This window comes from Hyaena hyaena, unplaced genomic scaffold (genome assembly GCF_003009895.1).
Source record: "Hyaena hyaena isolate Hyena2069 unplaced genomic scaffold, ASM300989v1 scaffold_161, whole genome shotgun sequence".
NCBI lineage: Eukaryota > Metazoa > Chordata > Mammalia > Carnivora > Hyaenidae > Hyaena > Hyaena hyaena.
This window is the reverse complement of record NW_024080792.1, coordinates 500,058-522,592: the sequence shown is the minus strand read 5'-3', so window position 1 is coordinate 522,592 and position 22,535 is coordinate 500,058. Positions and strand designations below refer to the sequence as shown.

Sequence of the window (22,535 nt, the reverse complement as noted above, 5' to 3'; positions counted from 1 at the left end):
TCTCTGTATCTTTTGATTCTTATCACCTGATGATCTCTTATATTACTAATGCTAATAACATGTCTAACATGACCAATCACGATAATGTTTTCACTCTTACACACCGTATTTCTTGTAGCAACAAGTCTGCTAGGACTCCTTCCTAATGGAATCTTCTGTCAAGAAACTGATAATGAAGATTGTATTTTGAAAGGAAATTTAAGTTATCTTAAATATCTTCTTTATTCGAATGTTCTCTTCATCACTTAGCACCATGACTATTAACCTGGAGTGTTTGAGGTTGCTGATGGGGTGGACAGTATTAAAATGTAGGAGCAAGCTTTAAAAAATGTATTTTGAACATTTTATTTTGGGGCATCAAAAATGTAATTTAATTATATAGACTATAGAAAGTGTTGTTAGGAAGGATATACAATAACCAAATGATAGTTCCTTTCTAGGGTTTGAAATGGATGGGGACAGAGGTTGAAGTAGATTCACCTCACCAGTAACATGAGTGTTGGGGGTGAAGACGGGAAAGGACATTTTGTATTTAAATTTATTTGTATTCATGGGAGTGCCTGAGTGGTCAGCTGGTTAAGTGTCTAACTCTTGATTTCAGCTCAGGTCATGATCTCACAGTTTGCGGGATCAAGCCTTGCATCAGGCTTCGCACTGACAGCACAGAGCCTCCTTGGGATTCTCTCTCTCCTTCTCTCTTCCCCTCCCCTGCAACCCATTCGTGCATACACATACACATTCTCTCTCTGAATGAATAAATAAGCATTAAAAATATACATTTATTTGTATTGACTTATAATTAATGGAAAGGTTAAAGTTTGAGAGGTTTCTTGACCTAAAAGATTTCAACAGCAGAGCCTTCTGCTTATGTCCCTGGCACCAAGCCATTTCTATGATCTTACATTGATATCTGGGAATTTGATTCAACAGAGTTTTAATGAGTATCTTCCATATTTAGGACAAGAGTTGTTGAGCATTAATGGGTTTATAAAGACGAATAAGACAGTCACAGATGAATAAGAGGTCACAATTTGTAAGAAAGAGAGTTAATTGGACAGGAAGGGACAAATTCCAACAGAATAAACGATTCAAGCCTTAAAATCCTGCCTAGTAACTCATCTTAGGTTTTTACATTTAACCCATGGCATTTGTGGTTTCAAAACTATAGCTTTAATTGTTTTCAAGTGACCTTAATGATAAATGACAAACAATGCCTAATATGGCTAATGATAATCTCCTTCTCAGATTGTTGTCTCTTCAGATTGTCGTGAGGAGGAAGTAGGGTTTCTGATGGAAAGCCCCTGGCAGGATTTTAAATCACATCCCCTGGAAGGATCAAGTGTGAAGCCAGGCAGAGTTGTGAGTAAGCCAGGCGGAGGTGCAGAATCCACACCTCGGCAGTGGTGGGCAATCATGAAAGTTTATGGGTATTCACTTCAGACAGGTCAGGGTCTGCTGTTCATCATACAAAACCTACAATAATTAATGAAAACTGTTGGTATAAGGAACTCCTTTTGAGGTTCTTATTGTAAGAAATGTGGGAAAAATGATCATTTCACAGTCTAAGATTTGGTTTGTTTGGGGGACAGAAAGATTTTGTTATGTAAATTTCTTTTGTTGTTAAATTTTTCTCTTCCACCCCTCTTTTATTTACAGGGAACTTGCTCAATCACTTTCAATGGGCACCAAGAAAAAGGTCTTGGTTCTCGGATCTGGTTATGTATCTGAGCCTGTTTTGGAATATCTGTCAAGAGATAACAGTATACAAATAACAGTAGGTAAATATCCCTGATTTTTAGAGAAGAAGGAGGAAAAGTGGTTTCAAAATGTGCTTACTCTGTGAATATCAGATGACTGTCTTGTTTCTCAATTTTGAGAAATTATTTTTGGAGCTGTTAAAATGTGTTTTGCTCTCTGACTAGTGAAAGGAAATCTAAAAATTGGACTTTTGGTATTCTCACAATAGGCTCTGATATGAAGAACCAAATTGAAGAGTTAGGCAGGAAATATAATATTAATCCTGTGAGCATGGACATTAGTAAACAAGAAGAGAAGTTGGGCTCCTTAGTGGCAAAACAGGACCTTGTCATCAGGTTAGTATCTAGGTACAGAAGATTGCCATATATTTTGTTGTTATTTCTCTTTCCTTATTTTCTCTTTCTCTGCTCTAAGTAAACTTTCAAATGAACTATGCACCCAGATGTGACCAAATCATAAGTGTATAGTTCAGTGAATTTTCACAGTGAACACACTTTGTAACCATCATTCACATCCAGAAACAGAATAACAGTACCCCAGAAGCCACTCATGTGTCCCCTTCCATTATGAGCCCTAGACCCCAAGGGTAAGCACTATCCTGGCTTCTCACATACATTAGTTCTCTCTAGCTTTCAACTTTGTACAGTTGGAACCCCTCAGTATGTCCTCATTCGTGACTGCCTTCTTTCTTTAACACTGTGATTGTGAGAGTTGTTTGTATTGTTGCTTATAAGTATAGTTGATTCATTCTCATTGCTATGTAACATTCCATTGTGTTAATATACCATTATTATCCATTTGACTGTTGATGGGATGTTTAGATTGTTTCTGAAATTTGGCTATTATGAATTGTGTTGCTATGAACATTTTAGTATTTGTCTTTTGGTTGTCATATATATACATATCTGTTGGAAATCTATCTAGAAGTGGAGCTGCTGGGTCAGAGGTCTTCATGTTTCATATATTTTGGTGGCCATTTTATCCTTTGAACTTATAAAGCTTAAATGAAAATAAGTAGGTTCTCTAGCCTTATGACCATTTTTAGTCTTATCATAGGAACAGATCTTGAAATATAGTGTTTATTACTGATAAAAATGCAGATCTAACTTCTCGGTACAGAGCTACATGAGAGTCACTTGGAAATTAAACCCGGTTTTGAAATACCAAAGTGATGAGAATAATCATTTATTCTTGGAATATGATTTTTCCAAGATGGAAGGAAGACAATTACTTGCTCATCCATAATTAAGTCACTTTCATAGTTAGATTAGATCAAATGATATCTTAGGAGGAAGTTCTGTGATGTCCTACTTTAAAGAAAAAAAGGGGCTTCAAAAACACAAAGGTAATTCTGTGTGGGAACTTGTGCATTATCTCTTGATATATTTAAATGAAAGTCTCACTTTACACACTTACAATATTATTCTATTTATGCAAATTTAATGTGCAATAATAGTTATTCAGCAGATATTTACCAATCAATGACCATGGACCTTGACTGTCAGTGATATGGTTATGATTCATAATGGAATGTTCTAACCTCTTGAATAAAACAAAGAAATTTATTTTACCACACATAGATAACTAAATAAAACATTTTTTTCTTAAAAATATAAAACATATAAGACACACTTGGAACTAAATCTGAAGCAAAATATGACAAGATAATAATCTATTAATGTGTTACAGATTTTAAAGTTTAGCAAACTGCCTTGAATAAGATTTAGCATTAACAAAATCTGTTTTATATTTAGTTTTTCTAAGTTGGTTGAGTTTCCATTCTGAATAGTGTTAAAAATGTTGTTGAACATTTTTATCCTGTACCATTCTTTAAATAATCAAAAAAATGTTTTAGTTGGAGATGGAGTGTTTTGATGAAAACACAGTAATAGTGAACACCAAAATAAAATGAACAAAGAATATGTTTCACACAAAAAAAGTTACAATAGTATGTCAAATCCACATGGTTTTAATTTTGCAGTTCTAGTTTTTAATGATTTAATACAAAGTAGTAATTGAGTTTCATAAATTACTTTGAAAACTCCATTTGTATGTTGTGTATGTTTTAATAAGTGACATTTCCAACTATTTGGATTAATTGGATTGGAGTCAACTCAAATAACTGAAGGGTTATGTCCCTTTGAGTGGGTACAATATTACATACTTGGTGAGTTATGAATGCAAATCCTTTTGTCTAAAACAGGCACCATTAATCAAAGTCCTGGCATTCTAGTTCTCAGCATATTATTAGGTTAGTGCAGATTATGCCAGAGTTTAAAAATGTTATTAGATCTTGATAAAATTTTTATCAAGAAAGATTTTAATGTGGGGAATGTAGAGGGGAAAAGCCCTACTTAATCTTTAAGATGATGTCATTGTACATTTTCTCTGAATATTTTTCCAATGGAATCTTGCAAGTAATTTGATCATTGGATTTTGGGGGCTACCATGTTTAGTAATAATTATGTTTTATTAAAAAAGCCCAAAAAACAGGGGTCCCAGGGTGAGTCAGTCGATTAAGTGTCCTACTCTTGATTTCTGCTCTGGTCACAATCTCATGATTTGTGAGATTGAGCCTCTCATCCGGCTCTGTGATGACAGTGCAGGAGGGCAGCTCAGGAGTCTCTCTCTCTCTCTCTCTCCTCCCCTCTCTCAAAATAAATAAATAAATAAATAAACTAAAACCCCTCACAGAAAGAAATTAAGAGTTTTCCTGTTGACACTGACAAAATTGGTACACAATTTTATTCCATATGATAATAAATCTAAGAAGCGATACTCTATTAACTTGAGGAGGCATAAGTATCTCAGAGGTTTTATTGTTTTGTTTTATATACAATAGAGGAAGTCTGAAGTTTGCAGGATGAATTTGTCAAGTACAGTGATACAGTGTGATAACGTTTATAAGTTTGTACTTCTATTTTCATTGTACTATGTAGATTGCTAGGCAGTAAGCTAGTAGAACTTGAATATTGTTATGCAGTTGACATGATGTTTTATTATTCCTTGGACTGACTGTGAATACATTCATTTATATTAACATTTATGGAAATCTGTTTTATTTTTTTGTGTTTGTGTAGTCCCAGTGCCAAATTAAAACACCAAAGCCAATTAAAAAAAAAAAACAATCGAGGTTGAATTTTGAGCACAGTTTCATTTTTTGTCTAGCATATAGACTTTTAGCCATTTTGATAGTGTTTATACCAGCCAATACCATTAAAGTTTATTTCGTCCTTTGGACCTTCCTAGATAATATTCTGTAATGTAACATGTGGGTCACTTTGACTTAGTTTAACCCATCCTGATAGCCATTTGGGAAATGTGGAGGAAAAAGAAAAGCAACCTTATCTTTTAGTAGGGATCCAAGACCGAAAATCATAGAAATATAAAGATGAGTGGAATAAATCCCACTAAATGTTATAAAAATAAATAGCTGAATGAATGCAAAAGAAGGAGATCTGGCTTTGGGGGAATCTGGGAGAGCTTTTTGGAGATCCCTTTTCAGACGTTTCTTTAAGGAGGGTATGGCCTGGATGGAAGTGAGTGGGTGGACATGATATTCCAAGTTGAAAGCATAGTGAGAGTAAAGTTTCAGACCTAGAAAAGTACAGACTGTGGGTGGAGAATTAGAATAACTTTTTTGATTACCACATATGGTTTATGATGAAGATTGAGGGAGATAATGGAAAGGTTAGGTGAAGGTCAAATTGTGGAAGGTTTTAAATGTGATAACAGGATGAATTCATTCTATAGTTCTTGAGGAGTCATTGGTCACCTTGGAGAGAATAAGTTAATCAGAGTGCAGTTCAAGGCATATTGGAAAGTTTCTGACAGCTTCTCTCTGTTTTTCAGCTTGTTGCCTTATGCATTGCATCCTCTTGTGGCCAAGGCATGCATCACAAGCAAAGTTAACATGATCACTGCAAGCTACATCACACCGGAACTAAAAGAATTACAAAAGAAGTAAGTTCTCATAATTTTCAACAAAGTAGTTCCATGGCAGTATTTTTATTTTGTATCCATCCTTTTCTTCCTCCTCTTTCTGCCTATTGTAGTGTGGAAGATGCTGGCATCACAGTTATTGGCGAACTGGGACTGGACCCTGGTCTTGATCATATGTTGGCAATGGAAACCATAGATAAGGCCAAGGAAGTAGGAGCCACGGTGAGCCCAATTTACACCCAAAGTCCATTTAGGAAAATATTAAAAGGTCCAGATTTTTGTGTACAGAAATAATCTTTTTGTAATTTTGATTAAGGGAGCTGCTATATTCTAACTCATTCTTTGACTAGAAATTTCAAGTAAAATACTATAACTGCAGAAATATCTGTCTGATATAACAATGTCCAAGGCGTAAGCAATTGATTTTTAGAGAAATGGATGCTACTACAATATTTTGGTTTAATGAAAGGTTTTAGACTACTTTGGAGATTCTATAATAATGTTTGACTTTTAAAAGTGGGAAAAATTCTTTGGAATAGTTAAACTTTTGGTTTATGAAGTCTCTTTTACACATGAGAAGGAACTGTTGAATAGGAAAATGTGATGAGTCAGATTAAATGCTTTAGGTTATATATAATTAATATGTATGTAGTCAAGTATAAATTTTTTAATGTTTATTTCTTTTTGAGAGAGAGACAGACAGAGCGCAATCAGGGGAGAGGCAGACAGTGAGGGAGACACAGAAACCCAGGCAGGTTCTGAGTTGTCAGCACAGAGCCTGACGTGGGACTTGAACCCACGAACTGTGAGATCATGACCTAAGCTGAAGTCTGGCACTTAACCTACTGAGCCACCCAGGCACCCTTGTATGTAGTCAAATATAGAATCAAATTATAACTATTATATAAAGATTAATTATATTTTTTATTAATTATATACTAATTAATTATACGTATATATTATAAAATATATAATACAATTATAACTAAATATATAGTTTGAACACAAAAGTCAGGAGGAACTGACCAAGCAGAATTGAACTAATAGTTGGCTTCTTAACTAGCAAAATGTTGGTCACAATCTCCAGTGGATTTTAAATAAATACATACGGGGTGCCTGGGTGGCTCAATTGGTTGAGCATTGGACCTTGGCTTAGGTCATGATCTCACAGCTCATGAGTTCGAGTCCCACTTTGGGTTCTGTGCTGACAGCTCAGAGCCTGGAGCCTGCTTTGGATTCTGTGTCTTCCTCTCTCTCTGCCCTTCCCCCCACTTCATGCTCTGTCTCTTGTCTCTGTCTCTCAAAAATAAATAAATATTTAAAAAAGAAAAATAAATACATAAAACGTAACTGACTTGATCAAACAGTGTTTAGCTCTAAGGATGTACTTTTGAAAGCCTTTGTAACTTTAAGAAAAAATAAACAGCAAGTTTGCCTCACTTGCCCAGTTTTTGTCATCGTGCTCATTTAATTACTTAGATACATCAATCTCCCTAACTTAGTATTAATCCTCCTCAATATATTGTTCCCTTACTTTACAGATTGAATCTTACACTTCCTTCTGTGGTGGGCTTCCAGCCCCGGAACACTCAGACAACCCTCTGAGATACAGATTCAGCTGGAGTCCAGTGGGAGTTTTGATGAACGTAATGCAGCCCGCCACCTACCTGCTCAATGGAAAGGTGAAGGATCAGCAGCTAAGCTTTAGAGATATGAACCCACAGTGACCGTCTCACAAAGTCCAAACTCTTTCTCCCTGATACAGGGCCTTTTGATAGCGGCTCTGCCATGAGTCCTCCATTCCCTCCTCCGCCAGTGTTTCCCAGTGGGTATTTTCTGTTCCACTCAGTGTGGTCCACTTGCTGTTCCCTGCAAAGCCTGTGCTTGTTCTTTCCTCTTCACCTTCTTGCAGGGTGTTTCCGCAATTTGAAAACTCACATCTCAGCTTCTCTGCATGTATAAATATGGGCCACCTTGTGATTTCTTTCAGCAGGACAGACATTTATTGAGTCCTAAATATGTGTGCTGACTCCCTACTATGTGCAAGGCACTAAAGGTTGTCACACAGAGTGAAGTTCCTGACCTGGAAGGACTCACAGCTAGAATGGAGGGTTCGGTGGGTCAGGGAAAGAAACTGACTTCCATTCCCAGCTGTTGTGTGTCAGGATGCAAGAGATCTCCGAGTTCAGTGTCACTGTCCTCATTATACAGTAAGGAGACTGTGGCTCAACGAGAATGTTCAAGGTCGTTCAGCTGGAATTCAAATCCAGGTCTACCTAATCCCAAAGTATTTTCTTTTCCCTTTTACCAGATGGCCTCATGGCAGGTGAGACAGACAGCAGGACAGGTGGCTGAGATCCAGTGGGGGAAGTTCGAGGGTGTGCCGATGAGACGGCAGCTGACCTGACCTTGGTGAGGATGGGGGAGAAGTAAGCTAGCAGAGAAGAGAAGACAGGCTCGGCCTTGCAGGGTGAGCAGGTGCCGGGCGGGTCGCCGCCAGCCGAGCTGTGCGGAGCGCCAACCTCACCTGATTCCTGCGACCGTCCTAGTAGGTGGCATAAGAAGCAAAGCTAACTCAGCCACAGTCCAAGAGACTGCAAGCGGCACAGCTGTCGCCCGTATGGCACCTGTCTGCCTTCACAGCCCATGCCCTGAGCCATAAGGAACGAGTTCCGAGAGGAGCACATTCTCCTCTTTAAATTTTGTGCCTTGGGCACCTCGCTGTCCCTAGCTCCTGCCCTGAAAGGAGGGGTGAATTATGTTACCAGCTGTGTGTCTTACAAAGATTCTTCAAGCAGCAGCTTGAAGCTTAAACATATTTTGTGTGCAAAGGAACAAACTGAGAGAATTTCTCGAGACAAAGTGAACGTTATTGTCAGCTGTTGTCCTCTGTGCCTGTGATGTGCATACTATACATCGCAGCCTTATGTGCGCATTGGAATCAACATGGTAGTTTGGAAGATAATGATGCCTGCGTGCATCCCCAGAGATGTTGACTTGCCTGAGTTTTGGGGCCTTCAGAGACTCCCTAGGTGACTCTCACGTGTGGCTGAATTTGAGAAGAGCCAGTTTGGTGACCAGAGGACCATAGACAGCTGCACTGAAAACACTCCCAAACAAGCAGGACGCTTTGATGCTGGAAGGATACATGCACGTGTTTCAGGATATGAAACAGGACCTCTGAGTACTGGTCCCAGTGCTGACATCCCCCACAGTGCCACCAAAGTCCAGGCAATTGTCAGGGTCCACTGGGCATCAGCCTGCTGCTGGTAACGTGGCTACTGATGTGTCACCCAGTGCTCCAGGCCTGAGAATCATGAAGGTCTGGGCTTGAAATGGTCTGCTGTTCTGCCAAGCACCTCCTTGTCTGCCACTTCCTGCCTCCTGTCGCATTTAGAGCTCCTTCCACCTCCTACGGTCTTGGAAAAGAGACTTGCCCAAGTTGGGTTTACACTAACATGTGGATGCAGGGAAAATTCTTGCCTCCATTGGGCAAATGCTTATAGGAGGCCATGTACCTGAAAAGATGATGACCATGAACGGGTGAGCAGAGCCCGTGTGAGAGAAAGAGCCCGGGCTTTGATGGAGTGGGCCTGGTTCTGTGCTCTAGCTCTGTCCCCTGACAGCTGGTGGCGCTAGAACCGTCCCCGAATCTCTCCGAGCTCTGGGCTCCTCGTCTGAAGATAAGCAGAATCATGGCAGCCGTGCAGCGTACTCACAGTACGGCTCGCTGAGGTCAAAGAGACGGCAGTCTGCCTACCGCAGGTTCTCAGGCAGGTGTAAGGCGCCCGCTGACGTTAGCTACGTGAAGAATTGATGGTGGTGAGAGCCCAGGAAAAGCAAGAGGTTATTTTCAGGCAGTAGAAGTTGTACATATTGAATTTGAAGTTTTCCCTTTTCATCCTCAACTCCTTTTGTAAAAAAGGAATGCTTTTTGCATCTCGCTGACACTGCGGAGGAAGCCAAGAGAAAACATAAGGGTTTTCTTTTCTTTGCTAAAATGATACTCGTTTCAAGGTCCCGCTCAAGTTTCCTCGTGTAGAGGCAGTTTTTCCTGACCACTCCAGCCCCCATTCACTCTTCTTTTGTCCGGACTCCCACACTTTGTCTGTGTAAGAATTTTCCCGATGCTGTATTACTCACTCAGTAATTCAAGTGCATCTGTCTGTCTCCCAACCCGGATTGTTAAACTTCTTAAAGCCTCTCTTGTGTTCTTGTCCCTCCGTCCCCTCTGCCGCTCTCACCCCCACCACGGATCAGGCCTTATGTAATTCAGGGAATCATAATGGAGGACCGGGTGACCTCCCTGGCTTCTGCATAAAAGTTGAACCCTTAAACTTATCCAGCAACTCAGGCAGTGGCCTGTGAAATAGGACGTAATTCATCGTCCCACATCCTTGCAGAAATCCAGCCACTGGCACCATTTTTAACTTCTAACTTCTCATCCTTTTTCCAACAAATGCAGTCCCCTTCCACATATTTGGAAGACGGTGGCCGTGTCTTCTCGTAGTTCTGTTTTCTCTGTGGGTGGTGGGACATTGGCGGGACCTGAGGGTGACGCGGCAGAGCCCCGCCATCATCCCCTTCAGCCTCCTCTCCCAAACTAATCGCAGTGAAACAGATATTTTCCCCATCACGCTTGCTCTGAAAACGCAGCCCGGAGATAGTTTCGGAGCTCTCTTCCCGGGGCCTGCGCCTGCCTCCTGGCCTGTGGCCTCAGCCCTCCTGCAGGCAGAGCCGCTGCCCCTCATTGCCTGCAGCCATTTTGGATGCGGTTTGCAGGTATATCGCTGGGGCCACAATCTGGAAGGCTACACCGTGGCAGACAGTAGCCTCCTCAAAACACTGATCCACAAATAAGCACCATTAAGGGGACAGTGTGGTGTAGTAGAAAGAACACAGACACCAGAGCCAGACAGACCTGGGCTCCGATCTGCCTCTGAGTGACTCTCAGTCCCAGTTTCTGCCTGTGAACCGTGGGTTATCGCATGAATGAAAGGTACGGTGTATAGGGCACCTGGCACAAAGGAGGTCCTGCACAAATGGACTGTCTGTATATTTCCTAGTTTAAGTGTCTTGTCAGCCTAGCAATCAAACTGATTGTTGGTCAGCAGTTGGGAGACGCGTGGGTTGTGGGTGCGTGCGTGGGAAGAGCTGGGTTTAGGGTGGTCTGTGGCAGGCGTGGGTAAGGCTGTTTCTCTTGGCACTGAGTGTTGGTGTGAGCGTTACCGGGTCAGAAAGAGATGCATATTCTCTGCCAAATAGATAAATATGTCCTTCTTTATCCAAGCCATTAATAAAATATTAAACAGGACAGGGCTTATTAATGAACCCCATGATATGCCATTAGACACACGACCATATGAATGTCTCAGGACACACGACTACCCCGTAAGTTTTTGGGCCAGGCTGTTTGGGCAGTTTTCAGTCTCTCTAAATGAATCATTATTATTCAGCTGGTATTTCCCTGTTTTCTTCCAAGGATCTCCTGATAAGCATATGAGCCAGCTGACTGATTTCTGATTAGTAAAGTGCTGGAGTATAGTAGTGTTTATTGACTTTTTCTTTAAAATAGTTTCCTCACCTTCAAACAAGCAAACAAAACGTTAGAATTGCCGTGTAAGTCATAGAAGTGAGATGTGTGTGGAGACCCTAAAGGTTTTCCTTTCTTATTAGATTTCTTTTAAATTTACAATTCTGATAGAAAAAATTTGTTTGAAGGCAACAGCACAGCAATGGTCCCTCTGGAAATATTTACTGTGCGGTCCAGAGGAGTTTCCTCAGAAAAGTAAATGAGAAGCTTTCTTTAGCAGGTCACTCTTAAAAATTTTTGTAATGTTTTTACTTATTTCTGAGAGAGAGAGGGAGACACAGAATCTGAAGCAGGCTCCAGGCTCTGAGCTAAGCTGTCAGCACAGGGCCCGATGCAGGTCTTGAACCCACGAACCGTGAGATCATGACCCGAGCCAAAGTTGGACGCTTAACTGACTGAGCCACCCAGGCACCACAGCAGGTCACTCTTAGAATTTTCGTGGTGCTCGGTGCTCTGTAACCCCAAGCCTTTAAACTTCAGAGACCCTGCCAGGCCTGGCACCAGTCGGCATCGCCCGTTTCTTCTGGGCCTTCAGCTACCCACACCAACATTTCTGTTTTCTCTCTCAGACCAAGGCACGTGCAGAACCCATCTAAAATACACTCCGGGGATCATTATGTTTAGCAGAAGACTCTTTTGGGTGGTTTTGTGCAGCCTCAGACATGTGGTGGGAAGCTGTTTCCCATGGTGCAAGGAGATGAACCCACTTCCGCCAGCAGCGCCCTGAGCCCTGATGTGATCGCTCTGGGATGTCTTCCATCATCTCAGGATGATCATAAACCTCGCAAACCAAAAGAAAGCGTTAGTTCTTTCATCAAAATCAAAGGCAAAAACCTGCACCAGTGCATTTTGAGTGTGTGATTGGGGAGGGGGTGGATAAGAGGATTTCAGAACGAAATCAGAAGAGCTTGAGAATTGACTTAATTCTCAGCAGCAGTAAGACCAGCGGGTGGCACTTCTATGGGTTTCACTGTCTTCACATGTCATTTTTCTTGTAAGGGACGCCCCTCCCGCTCCCCATCCCCAGTGCACACCCATAGGTGGTCTGGTCTAGGCTATGAGCTCCTTATTTATGGTTGTTCTAGAACCGCTGTTGGGCCTTGGTGGGCATTCAGTAAGTGTTTGTTCAATGAATGAAATTGCAACTTCATCACTCTCCCTCCCTCCACAATGAGTGTGATCCCAGGATGTACATCTTAGGTGCCCTGTTAGCACATCCTGTTAGCGGTGACAGAAATGTACATCTCGTGCCCGATGCTCAGCGTCCAAAGGGGGTTGTAAATGAAGAAAGAAGTGAGAATATCACTGTTGTTAGGAGCACGGCCATTTATTTATTTTTATTTTTTGCATTTTACGGTTGATTTATTTTTAGTTTTTAAAATTTATTTATTTAAATTCAAGTTAGTTAACAGAGAGTGCATATTGGTTTCAGAGGTAGAACCCAGTGATTCATCACTTATGTATAACACCCAGTTGGAGCATAAGCGTTTAAAAGTATCCATTGCTTTCAGCTTACTGAAATCCTAATGGGACATTATTCAATGTCATCTTATCCAGATTTAAGTTGGATTTTATTTTATTTTAAAAAAATGTTTACTTATTTTTGAGAGAGAGAGAGCGAGCGAGCAAGTGCACATGAGGTGGGGAGGGGCAGTGAGAGAGGGAGACACAGAATCTGAAGCAGGCTCCAGGCTCTGAGCTGTCAGCACAGAAGCCCGACTTGGGGCTCGAACTCACCAACCCTGAGATCATGACCTGAGCGCAAGTCCAACGCTCAACCAACTGAGCCACCCAGGTGCCCCTTAAGTGGGACTTTAAAGCTTGGGAGAATAATGGCCTTGTGAATTATATTAGTAAAATAGCTTGAGTATGAGTTGTCGATATGGTAGTTTCGTTAAAAATATTTTTTTTGCAAATCCTCTACTGCTTTCTTTTAATATTTCTATTTTGTTTTTTAAGTAAACAATGCAGATAAGTCCACAGGGAGCACAGCGTTGTAACCGCATCCGTGCCTTTTCAATGTTCTTTAGGTTGTGAATGTCACAGGGGGTACCTCCTTTCTTGATGCAGTGACCCCCATGGATTATTTCCCTGGATTAAATTTGGAAGGCTATCCTAACAGAGACAGTACAAAATATGCTGAGATTTACGGCATCCCATCTGCTCACACCCTGCTGCGGGGGACACTGAGATATAAGGTAAGCAGCTGTATTGGAGGTGAAACATGTTGCCTGTTTTGATATAAGTGAAGTGTGCACTTAATTTTTCTTAGCCATCAAAATAATTAAGATAATAAGCCAGGATGGAGTCTGTTTTCTCAGGATTCTATTGACTGAATGTGTTAGGAGACAACTCAAAATGGCCTGAGCTGAGGGAATTTTTGATTCATGAGGAGTTTGGAGGGGAGGGGACAGGGGAAGGGTCACCTTCAGGTGTAGCAAGATTTGGGGCCAAGTGACCTCGTATAGGGCCGTGGTTTCTCTTCACCTCTCAGCTCTTCCTTCACGTGCTGGCTGCAGTTCCAGGCTCTGCATGGCGGCAGGTGCTGGCAGCATCCCCAGCCCTTTTGGTTCAAATCCAGTCAGAATTAAATAGCGTATCTTCATAGCTAAAAAGAGCATTTTTGTCTCAGCCCCTGAGGTCAGTGGGATAAAATACTCCTGGCAGCCTTTGCCTTTGCGTCACATCCCTAAGCTGAAGAGGTGGTCAGCGTCACTTTCCGCAAAGCAAATCTAAAATATTTTTACCACAAAATGGGGTGCAGATTCTAGAAGCATAAATACAAACGTCCACCACACATTTATGTGTTAGTCACAAAAGAGTAGTGGCACGTGTGACCCGATTAAGACAATCAGTGTACTTGTTTCCTAGGGCTGTTTCAACAAATGACTATAAACCAGGCAGTTTATGACAACAGAAATTTTTTGTCTCACCTCTCTTGAGGTCAGAAGCCTAAAATCAAAGTGTGGGCAGGGTTGGTACCTTCTGGCAGTTTTGAGGGAGAAACTGCCCCATGCCTCTCTCCTCACTTCTGGTGGCCGCCTGCATGTCTTGGTGTTCTTTAGCTTGACATTTTGGCCCAGTTTCTGTCTTCATTATCACCCCCTGTTTGTGTCACTGTGTCCTCTCCTCATCGTGTAAGGACACCTGTCATTGGATTTAGGACCCACCTTAAATATAGGTTGATTTCATCCTGAGATGTTTAACTAACTATATCTGCAAATATCCCAAAAAGGTCATACTCTGAGGTTCCGGGCAGATGTGACTTATGAGGGAGACTCTATTCAGCCCACTCCAACCTGCACCCCTAAAAGCTCTCTAAAAATCAGAAATCTGATTTCAGGTCTCAGTGCCTTGTGTGATTTCCTGGTGAGGGCAGAGACGAGATTTTTCTTGTGTGTTATCTACAATTCACTGATCTTTTCTCTGGAAGATGGAAGGCCCATCAGGGATAACCCCTCCATTCTTGTGCACACCTTCTCCCGGCTCTTACTTTTCACTTGCTGTTCCTTTTGCCCAGAACCTTTTCTCCCAAGATGTCTGCACACTCTTCAGCTCCTTCAGGACTTTGGTCTCGGTGATGCTTTCCATACCATGTTCTTAAAGATCACTGCTCCCTCATCCAGGACTTTGCCAGCCCCTTCCCCCACATGGGGCAGGCATCAGGAATCAGTGGACACTGGTGGTGTTACTTTTGTATGAACCAAATTCAAGTAAGAGCAGAGGTTATTTACACAGTATTGGCACATGAAGTCCGGCTTCTGGTTTGCCTCATTTCGCCATGTCTAACTCCTATTTATTCTTAAAGAGAGACAGCCACTGCATTTCTTACTCGGTAGCTTTTATTCCATTTATTGGCACCGAGCTCTTATGTCTCAACAGTTGTCTCCTGAAATAGATTGTTTGCTCATGGAGAGCAGGTACCTGCACTCCTATGACTGTAATGTCCTCACTGACCGGGAATCAAATCAAATCACCAGGATGATAGCAACCTGTGATCTAGGAACCATGGGTGTTCATTCCATAAGCCTGTAGGCACGGCAGAAACTTTAGTCTGAATTGAAGTCATAACATTCTCAGTACTGGTAGATTTCTTGACTCAGTTTTCTTCATTTTGTTCCCAGAATGTAAGTAGATTGGGGGGGGGGGCGTCCAGAAATGAGGATTTTCGGATAGCTTTAGATACACTCTCTTGCCAAACATGAAGACCCAGGAGCAGAGAATTGTAAGAGCTTGAATAATGAGTGAAGCTCTCAAGGATGTGTATGATGATGGCTCTTCCCACAGAACCGCAGAAGATGGAAGATGTTGCAGTGGTCACATCCATGAGGGCCACCATTCAGGGCAGTGCCAGCAACCCTTCAGTGACCTGAATATTCTTTCCCATGTTGGATATGAGACACTATCATCTGAGTATGACATGGAGGCTTTGGCTACTGGCCTGTACCTGCCTGTCCCCACAGCTTGCTGTCACCTTCCCATGGGATCTTTCTCAACTCCTTCTTGACACCCCTCCCCCACATTCATGTGACTGGAGCAGAAGCTCTCTGATCCCTACCTCTCTTCCTGCTACCTATGTGCATTAGGATAGTGGCTCTTAATCAATTATCTGCTTTTGGGTGATAATATTCTTGCAAGCCCCTTCTTCCATTATAAGAGAGGGAACTGTTCTATCAAATACTATTTTGCTGAACTGCAAGCACATAGCACAGGAGGAAATTTGCCCTTCTTCTGCCAGAAAATACCCCTCCCTTGTTACCTAGAAACTTTACCAAAGTAAAGACCAAAGTCTTTCAAGGTCTGTTATGTAAACCAGCAGAATCGCTGTGACACTCCTGATTCTGATCTCAACCTGAAGGTGTTTACATCCATAAGCCAGCAATTCAGTTGACTACTTTCAGCCTGTTTTCTAAATGAATTATGAAGACAGATCCTCTTCTCAAAAAAACTTTTTAATTTTTTTCTTTGAAAGGAAAAATTTCAGTTACTACTTGACAATTCTTGTTTTAGGGATACGCCAAAGCTTTGAATGGATTTGTAAAACTGGGTCTCATAAACAGAGATCCATTTCCTGCCCTTCGACCTGAGGCCAACCCTCTCACCTGGGTGAGTGACTCCAAAATTGTATGTTGTTTGCTGCTCTTCAGAAATGGTCAGATTTGAACTTTGGTTTGGACCAGCAAAATTACCCCTTCTGTGGCTTATGTGCAGGGAAGATAAACCATGACCCCAGACCCTCTTTTCTTCCTGTTATGGAAGAATGGCGAGATCATGGGCCTGACCCACTGGGCTTATTTCTTGCAGCAACTTGTACTACTTGGTTGCTCCCTCAGCCCCGAGAAGAGATAGATTTGGGCTCTGGGCTCTACCACTTGTCTAATTGGTGACCCAGTGACAGGAGTTAAACTTGGGCCTCCTAGAGCTAATAAACAGGGAGAGAGAGCCCAAATCCCATCAGGTCTATCATTTGGTCATTTTTAACCATGAGTAATTTGAATTCTCAGTTACTGAATTTATTCCCAAATCTGTGTTGCATTAATATCTCAGAGTCTCAAGGTTGGAAGGGACTTGGAAGGCTTGGGATTGCATGTAAAGTAGAGCTTCCACTAACTGCCAGGTGTTACTAGTCAGTCATTCGACTTGAACAAATGTGACCCTTGTCCAGTAGAAATGCCAGAAATGTATCACAAGGAGAAAAAGATCAGTATTGCTAACTTTGGGATTCTTGCTAGCCATTGCTTTGGATTCAGTTTTCTACATTATCTGAAAGCCTTCCAAATCTAAGTTTTACCTTTCATAAATGTATGTGTTGGACAGGAGTGAGCAAACATCTCTAGAGTGAATTCCAAGATTGAGGCCGCTGGATTGGGAGGGTTCATACTTGTGAGAAATAAGCCCACTGACCCACTCAAAGGAGGGATGCAGAGACTCGGAGGACAGTGAAGCGAGGGTTTAATCAATGTTCTTGTAAGACTGGGTGTCTGATGGACAGGCACACTTGGGGCAAATCACCGTAGGCAATTTATCTCCTAGCATGCAAATCCCTCCACTGGTTCCTCGTTGGCTGAGTAGTACAGAGGTTATAGCCTTACCCGGAATTTGCCTATGACAGCATAAGGCAAAAAATACATTCCTTGAGGTGATGCAAAGACTTCAGTTCTTTGGCAATTACTCATTGCAAAGCCCTCTCGAACATAAGTCCATGAGATGGAGTAGGGAAGAAGAATCAGGGAATGAAGTGTCTAAAGGTTTGGGTTTGAGAGTCCATTTGGGGCGGGGTGGGGGGGTGGTTCGTACATATTTCCAATAGTTTGTAAACCTGTTGTTAACTAGACAGCACTGCTTTTACTTGGTATTTTTGAAAATGAATCATCTCACTTCTCACAGTACTGGCATTCTTAGGGAGTGGATCAGGATTTTGGTGGCAACAGTTTGGTGGCAATCAGTAGTTTGGTGGCTGGTGAACTTTTTTTTTTGTAAAGGACTAGGTTGTAAATATATTAGGCATTATGGACCACACATACTCAATTCTTTTTTTTTAATAGTTTATTATCAAGTTGGTTTCCATATAACACCCAGTGCTCATCCCAACAAGTGCCCTCCTCCATGCCCATCACCCCCCTTCCCCTCTTCTCCACCCCCACCAGCCCTCAGTTTGTTCTTAGCATTCAAGAGTCTCTCATGGTTTGCCTCCCTCCCTCTCCCCCACTATTTTTCCCCTTCTTCTCCCCCATGGTCCTCCGTTAAGTTCCTCCTAACCCACCTATACCTGCAAACATATGGTATCTGTCCTTCTCTGCCTGAATTATTTCGCTCAGCATAGCACCCTCAAGTTCCACCCATGTTGCTACACATGGTCAGATTTCATTCTTTCTCATTGCCATGTAGTATTCCATTGTATAGATAAACCACACCTTCTTCATCCATTCATCAGTTGATGGACACTTAGGCCCTTTCCATGATTTGGCTATTGTTGAAAGTGCTGCTATGAACATTGGGCTACAAAACATACTCAATTCTATCATACACAAATACATATAGACAGATGAGCATGACTACCTTCCAATAAAAATTTTTCTTTACAAAACCAGGTGGTGAGCCAGATTTGGTCTGTGAGCCAGTTTGTTGATTCTTAATCAAAATTATAACTTTTTTCCTTGGGATCCTGGAAAAAGTCTTGTTTAGAAAGTAGAAAAGGCTATGACCACTGCTTAAGTGTTCTTGCTTTGAAGTTTTAGTATCTTGCAAGGTCTTTCCCATCTCTTGAACCTCCAGAAGAACTCTGGTTGCTACTGGCAATGAGCCCCTTCCACTTGATCCTGACCAAAATGGGCTACTGGAGGGTGAGGGAGAATGGATGAAAAAGTAATGGAGAGGATATGCAAAGGCAAGAATGTAATAGTAAACATGGTACCATCTATTTAGTATTGATTTGATGTTATGACCTATTTTTATTGCTGAAATACTACTTGGGAATGTCAGTTATTCATTTGTGGGTGTGCAGATGTGTGTGTGCACATGTATGTGTAACAGTTTACTATTTCTAGTCCTTTCTGACTTAAAACTTGAGGTGCATTTGTGGCCAAATGCCTTAATAAGATAATTTCTCAACTGATTTTTTTAAGTTAGAAACTTAGAATTTTATCTGTATTTTTATAACCAGAAAGAACTCCTTTGTGAACTAGTTGGGATTTCACCATCCTCCACGCATGATGTACTTAAGGAAGCTGTCCTTAAGAAATTAGGAAGAGACCATACCCAGCTGGAGGCTGCTGAACGGTAGGCGTACACCAACCAACTTAGAGAGCAAAGTACTGGATTCTCTCAGTATCAATGATTCTTAGTGCTTTTAGTCAAAGAGAGGTCAAGATAAAGCCACACATTTTACATTGTCTTTGATTAATTTTCTGATCTAATGTTGGCCTGTTGTAGAGAGATTAACATGTACTATGTTCGTGTGGGGATAAAAAAAAAAAACAGATAAAAAGAGAAATTCAATGGCAATTATAACTTGGGAAATACTTATTTTGAGACACTACTACTCAGTTCCTGAGAAACCTGGAGTAGTTTATTTCTCTCCAGTAGGAGATTCTCCTAGACTTCTGGAACCCACTTTATAACAATCACACAGTGGTGGCATATTATGCTGGTCTCCTTAATGTGGGAAAACTAACCTGTAAATTAATCTCATACGAAGCTTTGCAATGACAGGGATGTGCAGTGTGTCAGTTCTGCTCCAGGGAGCCCTGCCCTCGGGAGTCTGGGAATGATTCTAAAGATTAAAACATTACTATTGTTACTCTTATTTACAATTCAGGAGAACCCTATAAGTTGGATCGTTGTCTTGTGATTCTTCCCTGTTCAAGATAAAATCCAAAGAGCTCCCTCTGCCTCGCAAGTGAGATTATGTGTAGGACTTGTCCTAACACAGCTGCCTCTTGTGCTTCTCAGGTTGGGCTTACTTGGGGATGAGCAAGTCCCTCGAGCAGAGTCTGTGGTGGACGCTCTCTCCAAGCATTTGGCCAGGAAACTCTCCTATGGTAGGTGGGCCTTGGGGCGTTAGCGTCAGATGCAGTCAGCACTGCTAGTGGATGTGATGGGAGGCTGGAGCCCAGATGTAGGGAGAGGAAGTATGCGAGGAGGAAAAGGGTGCTTGGGCTGTTTTCCCAGAGGGAAGAATCAGAGAGCTATCAGACAGGAATGAGCGTGGGGAATATGGGAAATGGACAAATTATTAGCTTCACTTGTATTGCATTAGGGAAATGCTGAAGGAGCATTTCGGAGGAAGAGTGGGTGTTCTGTCGTAGTGCTCTCATGTCTGTAGCCAGGCTCCAGTGATAGCAGCCTAGCCAGAGGAGCATGGCCAGCGTTATCATTTCTTGAGGTTTTTCCCTTGGTCTTTGGACTAGAAAGCAGCATAGATAATTGTCTAAGGACTGCATGTGATGGGCAGGGAAACCTGTGAGAGCAAAAGGGCAGGCGCAGATGAAATGCAGTATTGCAGTTGTAATGATAATAACATTTAATAATGTCTGTTTATTTTAAGGTCCTGGAGAGAAGGATATGATTGTGATGAGAGACAGTTTTGGAATCAGACATCCTTCTGGACATTTAGAAAATAAAACTATTGACCTTGTGGTTTACGGGGATGTCAATGGCTTTTCAGCCATGGCTAAAACTGTGGGGTTACCCACTGCCATGGCAGCCAAGATGTTGCTTGATGGTAAGTCCCTTCATTGGAGAACTGAGTCTGTGTCCATATCATCTCTAAGTCATTTGGTGCCTGGATGTCAAAAAATTACTCTTGAGTATGACACTGGAGTTCACTAAAAGTGAGCCATCTCAGTTCTAAGTGCTGACTGACTGAGAGATCATGTTTGGTGAGTAAAAGCCATGGGTTTTGGAGTTATCCCTTATTTCTGTCCAAGTTCAATCACAAGATGGCAGAGTGATGGAGCGCAAGTTACTCAGTGTCTCTGAGCTCGAGCTCCCTCATCTTTAAAGTGGGGATTGTCTTCCTTTTATTATTTTTTTTAAAATTTTTTTAATGTTTTATTTATTTCTAGGAGAGAGAGAGAGACAGCGTGAGCAGGGGAGGGTCAGAGAGAGAGGGAGTCACAGACTGAAACATTCTCCATGCTCTGAGCTGGCAGTCAGCACAGTGCCCGACGCGGGGCTCGAACCCACGAACCTCGAGATCATGACCTAAGCGAAAGTCGGACGCTTAACCGACTAAGCCACCCAGGTGCCCCAGGGGATTGTCTTCCTAATTCAGAGGTTTTCTGTGATCCTGAAGTGAAATATTATATAAAACTCCTACCACATATGTGACCCCCTAGGCAATGTTAATTCTTTCTTTCTTTAATTTTTCATATTTTAGGGGTGGTTAACACTGAAGTAGCAGAGGGTATTCACTTTCATATCCTCAAAAATATAGAGCACGTTTTATTAATCTTCATATCGCCGTATATTATCAGTACTCAGTAAATATTTTGGACTGAGTGAAATCAAATTTCAACTGTTGTCTGTCCCCTTAAGATCATCTATATATTCATTCAGTAAGCATTACCTTTGAGTATAACTCCCCATTTGGCCCTTGTTGGTATGTGAAGGGAATAACAAACATCAAGCACATACATGTGAAATACTGAGGAAGTGTATCTACAATAGCGCATCAGCCAATATCAAATTAAACTACCCACTTAGTTCTTGAGGAACCAGCATTGAAGAAGTGATGAAGAATAAGGTCATCGTGGACATTAAGGAAAGAACTCAGACTGGCTATTTCAGTCTTCCTCACAGAAGCCTGTGCCCAAATCATCAGACTGGTTTTAATTCATTCTGTTGGTATTATGCTTTAAGAAAAAACATCAACAAATAAAGCAGACAAGTTTACTTTCCTTTCATAGTACTCTTTATTCTCTGATCATTTTGGCAATAGTTAACGCAGTTAGATGCATACCTTCTGACTCTGTCCTTAAGTCCACCTATGCTTGCAGGTAATCCCTTTCCCTGTTAATGGTTTGGAGACTCTTGAAGTGGAAATTAACCTTAATGGCACCTTTAAAATGGTAACTACAAATTTATTTTCTTCTAGGTGAAATTAAAGCTAAAGGTCTGATGGGGCCCTTTTCAAAGGAGATCTATGGACCAATACTGGAGCGAATTCAAGCAGAAGGCATTATATATTCAACACAGAGCACAATCACACCGTAATTGAGAATTATGTCTTGTTATCTTCCCACGTAGCATCGTTTTGAACATTTGTGCAACAAACGTGCTTGCTAATGGGCTACTTTGAAATATAAAGCATGATATTTTTTTGAGTCAGTCAATATAATGATGTTTTTAAAATATAAGTCTCTATTTGGATATGAAAACATTTGGAACAGGAGATGCCAGTAATTACCAGAGAAGTTTAATAATTCTACATGTATTTTTTCATGTGTATGTAAAAGTGATGATTGTGTTATATGTTAATTTATTGTGCAACTTTTTGTCTTATAAGAATATATTTTCTTATGATCAGCAGATAAACTTTTATCTTTTTGGTAAGAAAAAAATTTTCCCACAGCTCTATTTTTGTATGTTTCAAATGATTCAGTTAGATACTTTTAGAGTACCTATCTGTAAGCCTTTGCAATAGTTCTATTCTATGGCTTTTTGGGCAAAATTATGATTTATCTAGTAAATGACATTTCTTATAGTTTTGATCATTGGAAAAAGAAATAGGTAAGATTAG

General features: G+C 41.3%; 1 protein-coding gene across 1 annotated transcript in view; it reads left to right on the top strand.

The window, feature by feature from the left end:
• Nucleotides 1-22,111, top strand: part of AASS (aminoadipate-semialdehyde synthase) — a 61,577-nt gene extending 39,466 nt beyond the window's left edge. The window contains exons 14-24 of the mRNA XM_039239684.1: nucleotides 1,657-1,778; nucleotides 1,967-2,093; nucleotides 5,611-5,721; nucleotides 5,814-5,922; nucleotides 7,242-7,382; nucleotides 13,324-13,491; nucleotides 16,304-16,399; nucleotides 18,957-19,072; nucleotides 19,745-19,833; nucleotides 20,340-20,516; nucleotides 21,891-22,111. Of these exons, the coding sequence (XP_039095615.1) occupies nucleotides 1,657-1,778; nucleotides 1,967-2,093; nucleotides 5,611-5,721; nucleotides 5,814-5,922; nucleotides 7,242-7,382; nucleotides 13,324-13,491; nucleotides 16,304-16,399; nucleotides 18,957-19,072; nucleotides 19,745-19,833; nucleotides 20,340-20,516; nucleotides 21,891-22,009 (1,375 nt within the window). The 3' untranslated portion in view covers nucleotides 22,010-22,111. The remainder of the gene's footprint in view (nucleotides 1-1,656; nucleotides 1,779-1,966; nucleotides 2,094-5,610; nucleotides 5,722-5,813; nucleotides 5,923-7,241; nucleotides 7,383-13,323; nucleotides 13,492-16,303; nucleotides 16,400-18,956; nucleotides 19,073-19,744; nucleotides 19,834-20,339; nucleotides 20,517-21,890) is intronic.
• The last annotated feature ends 424 nt before the right edge of the window (nucleotides 22,112-22,535 follow it).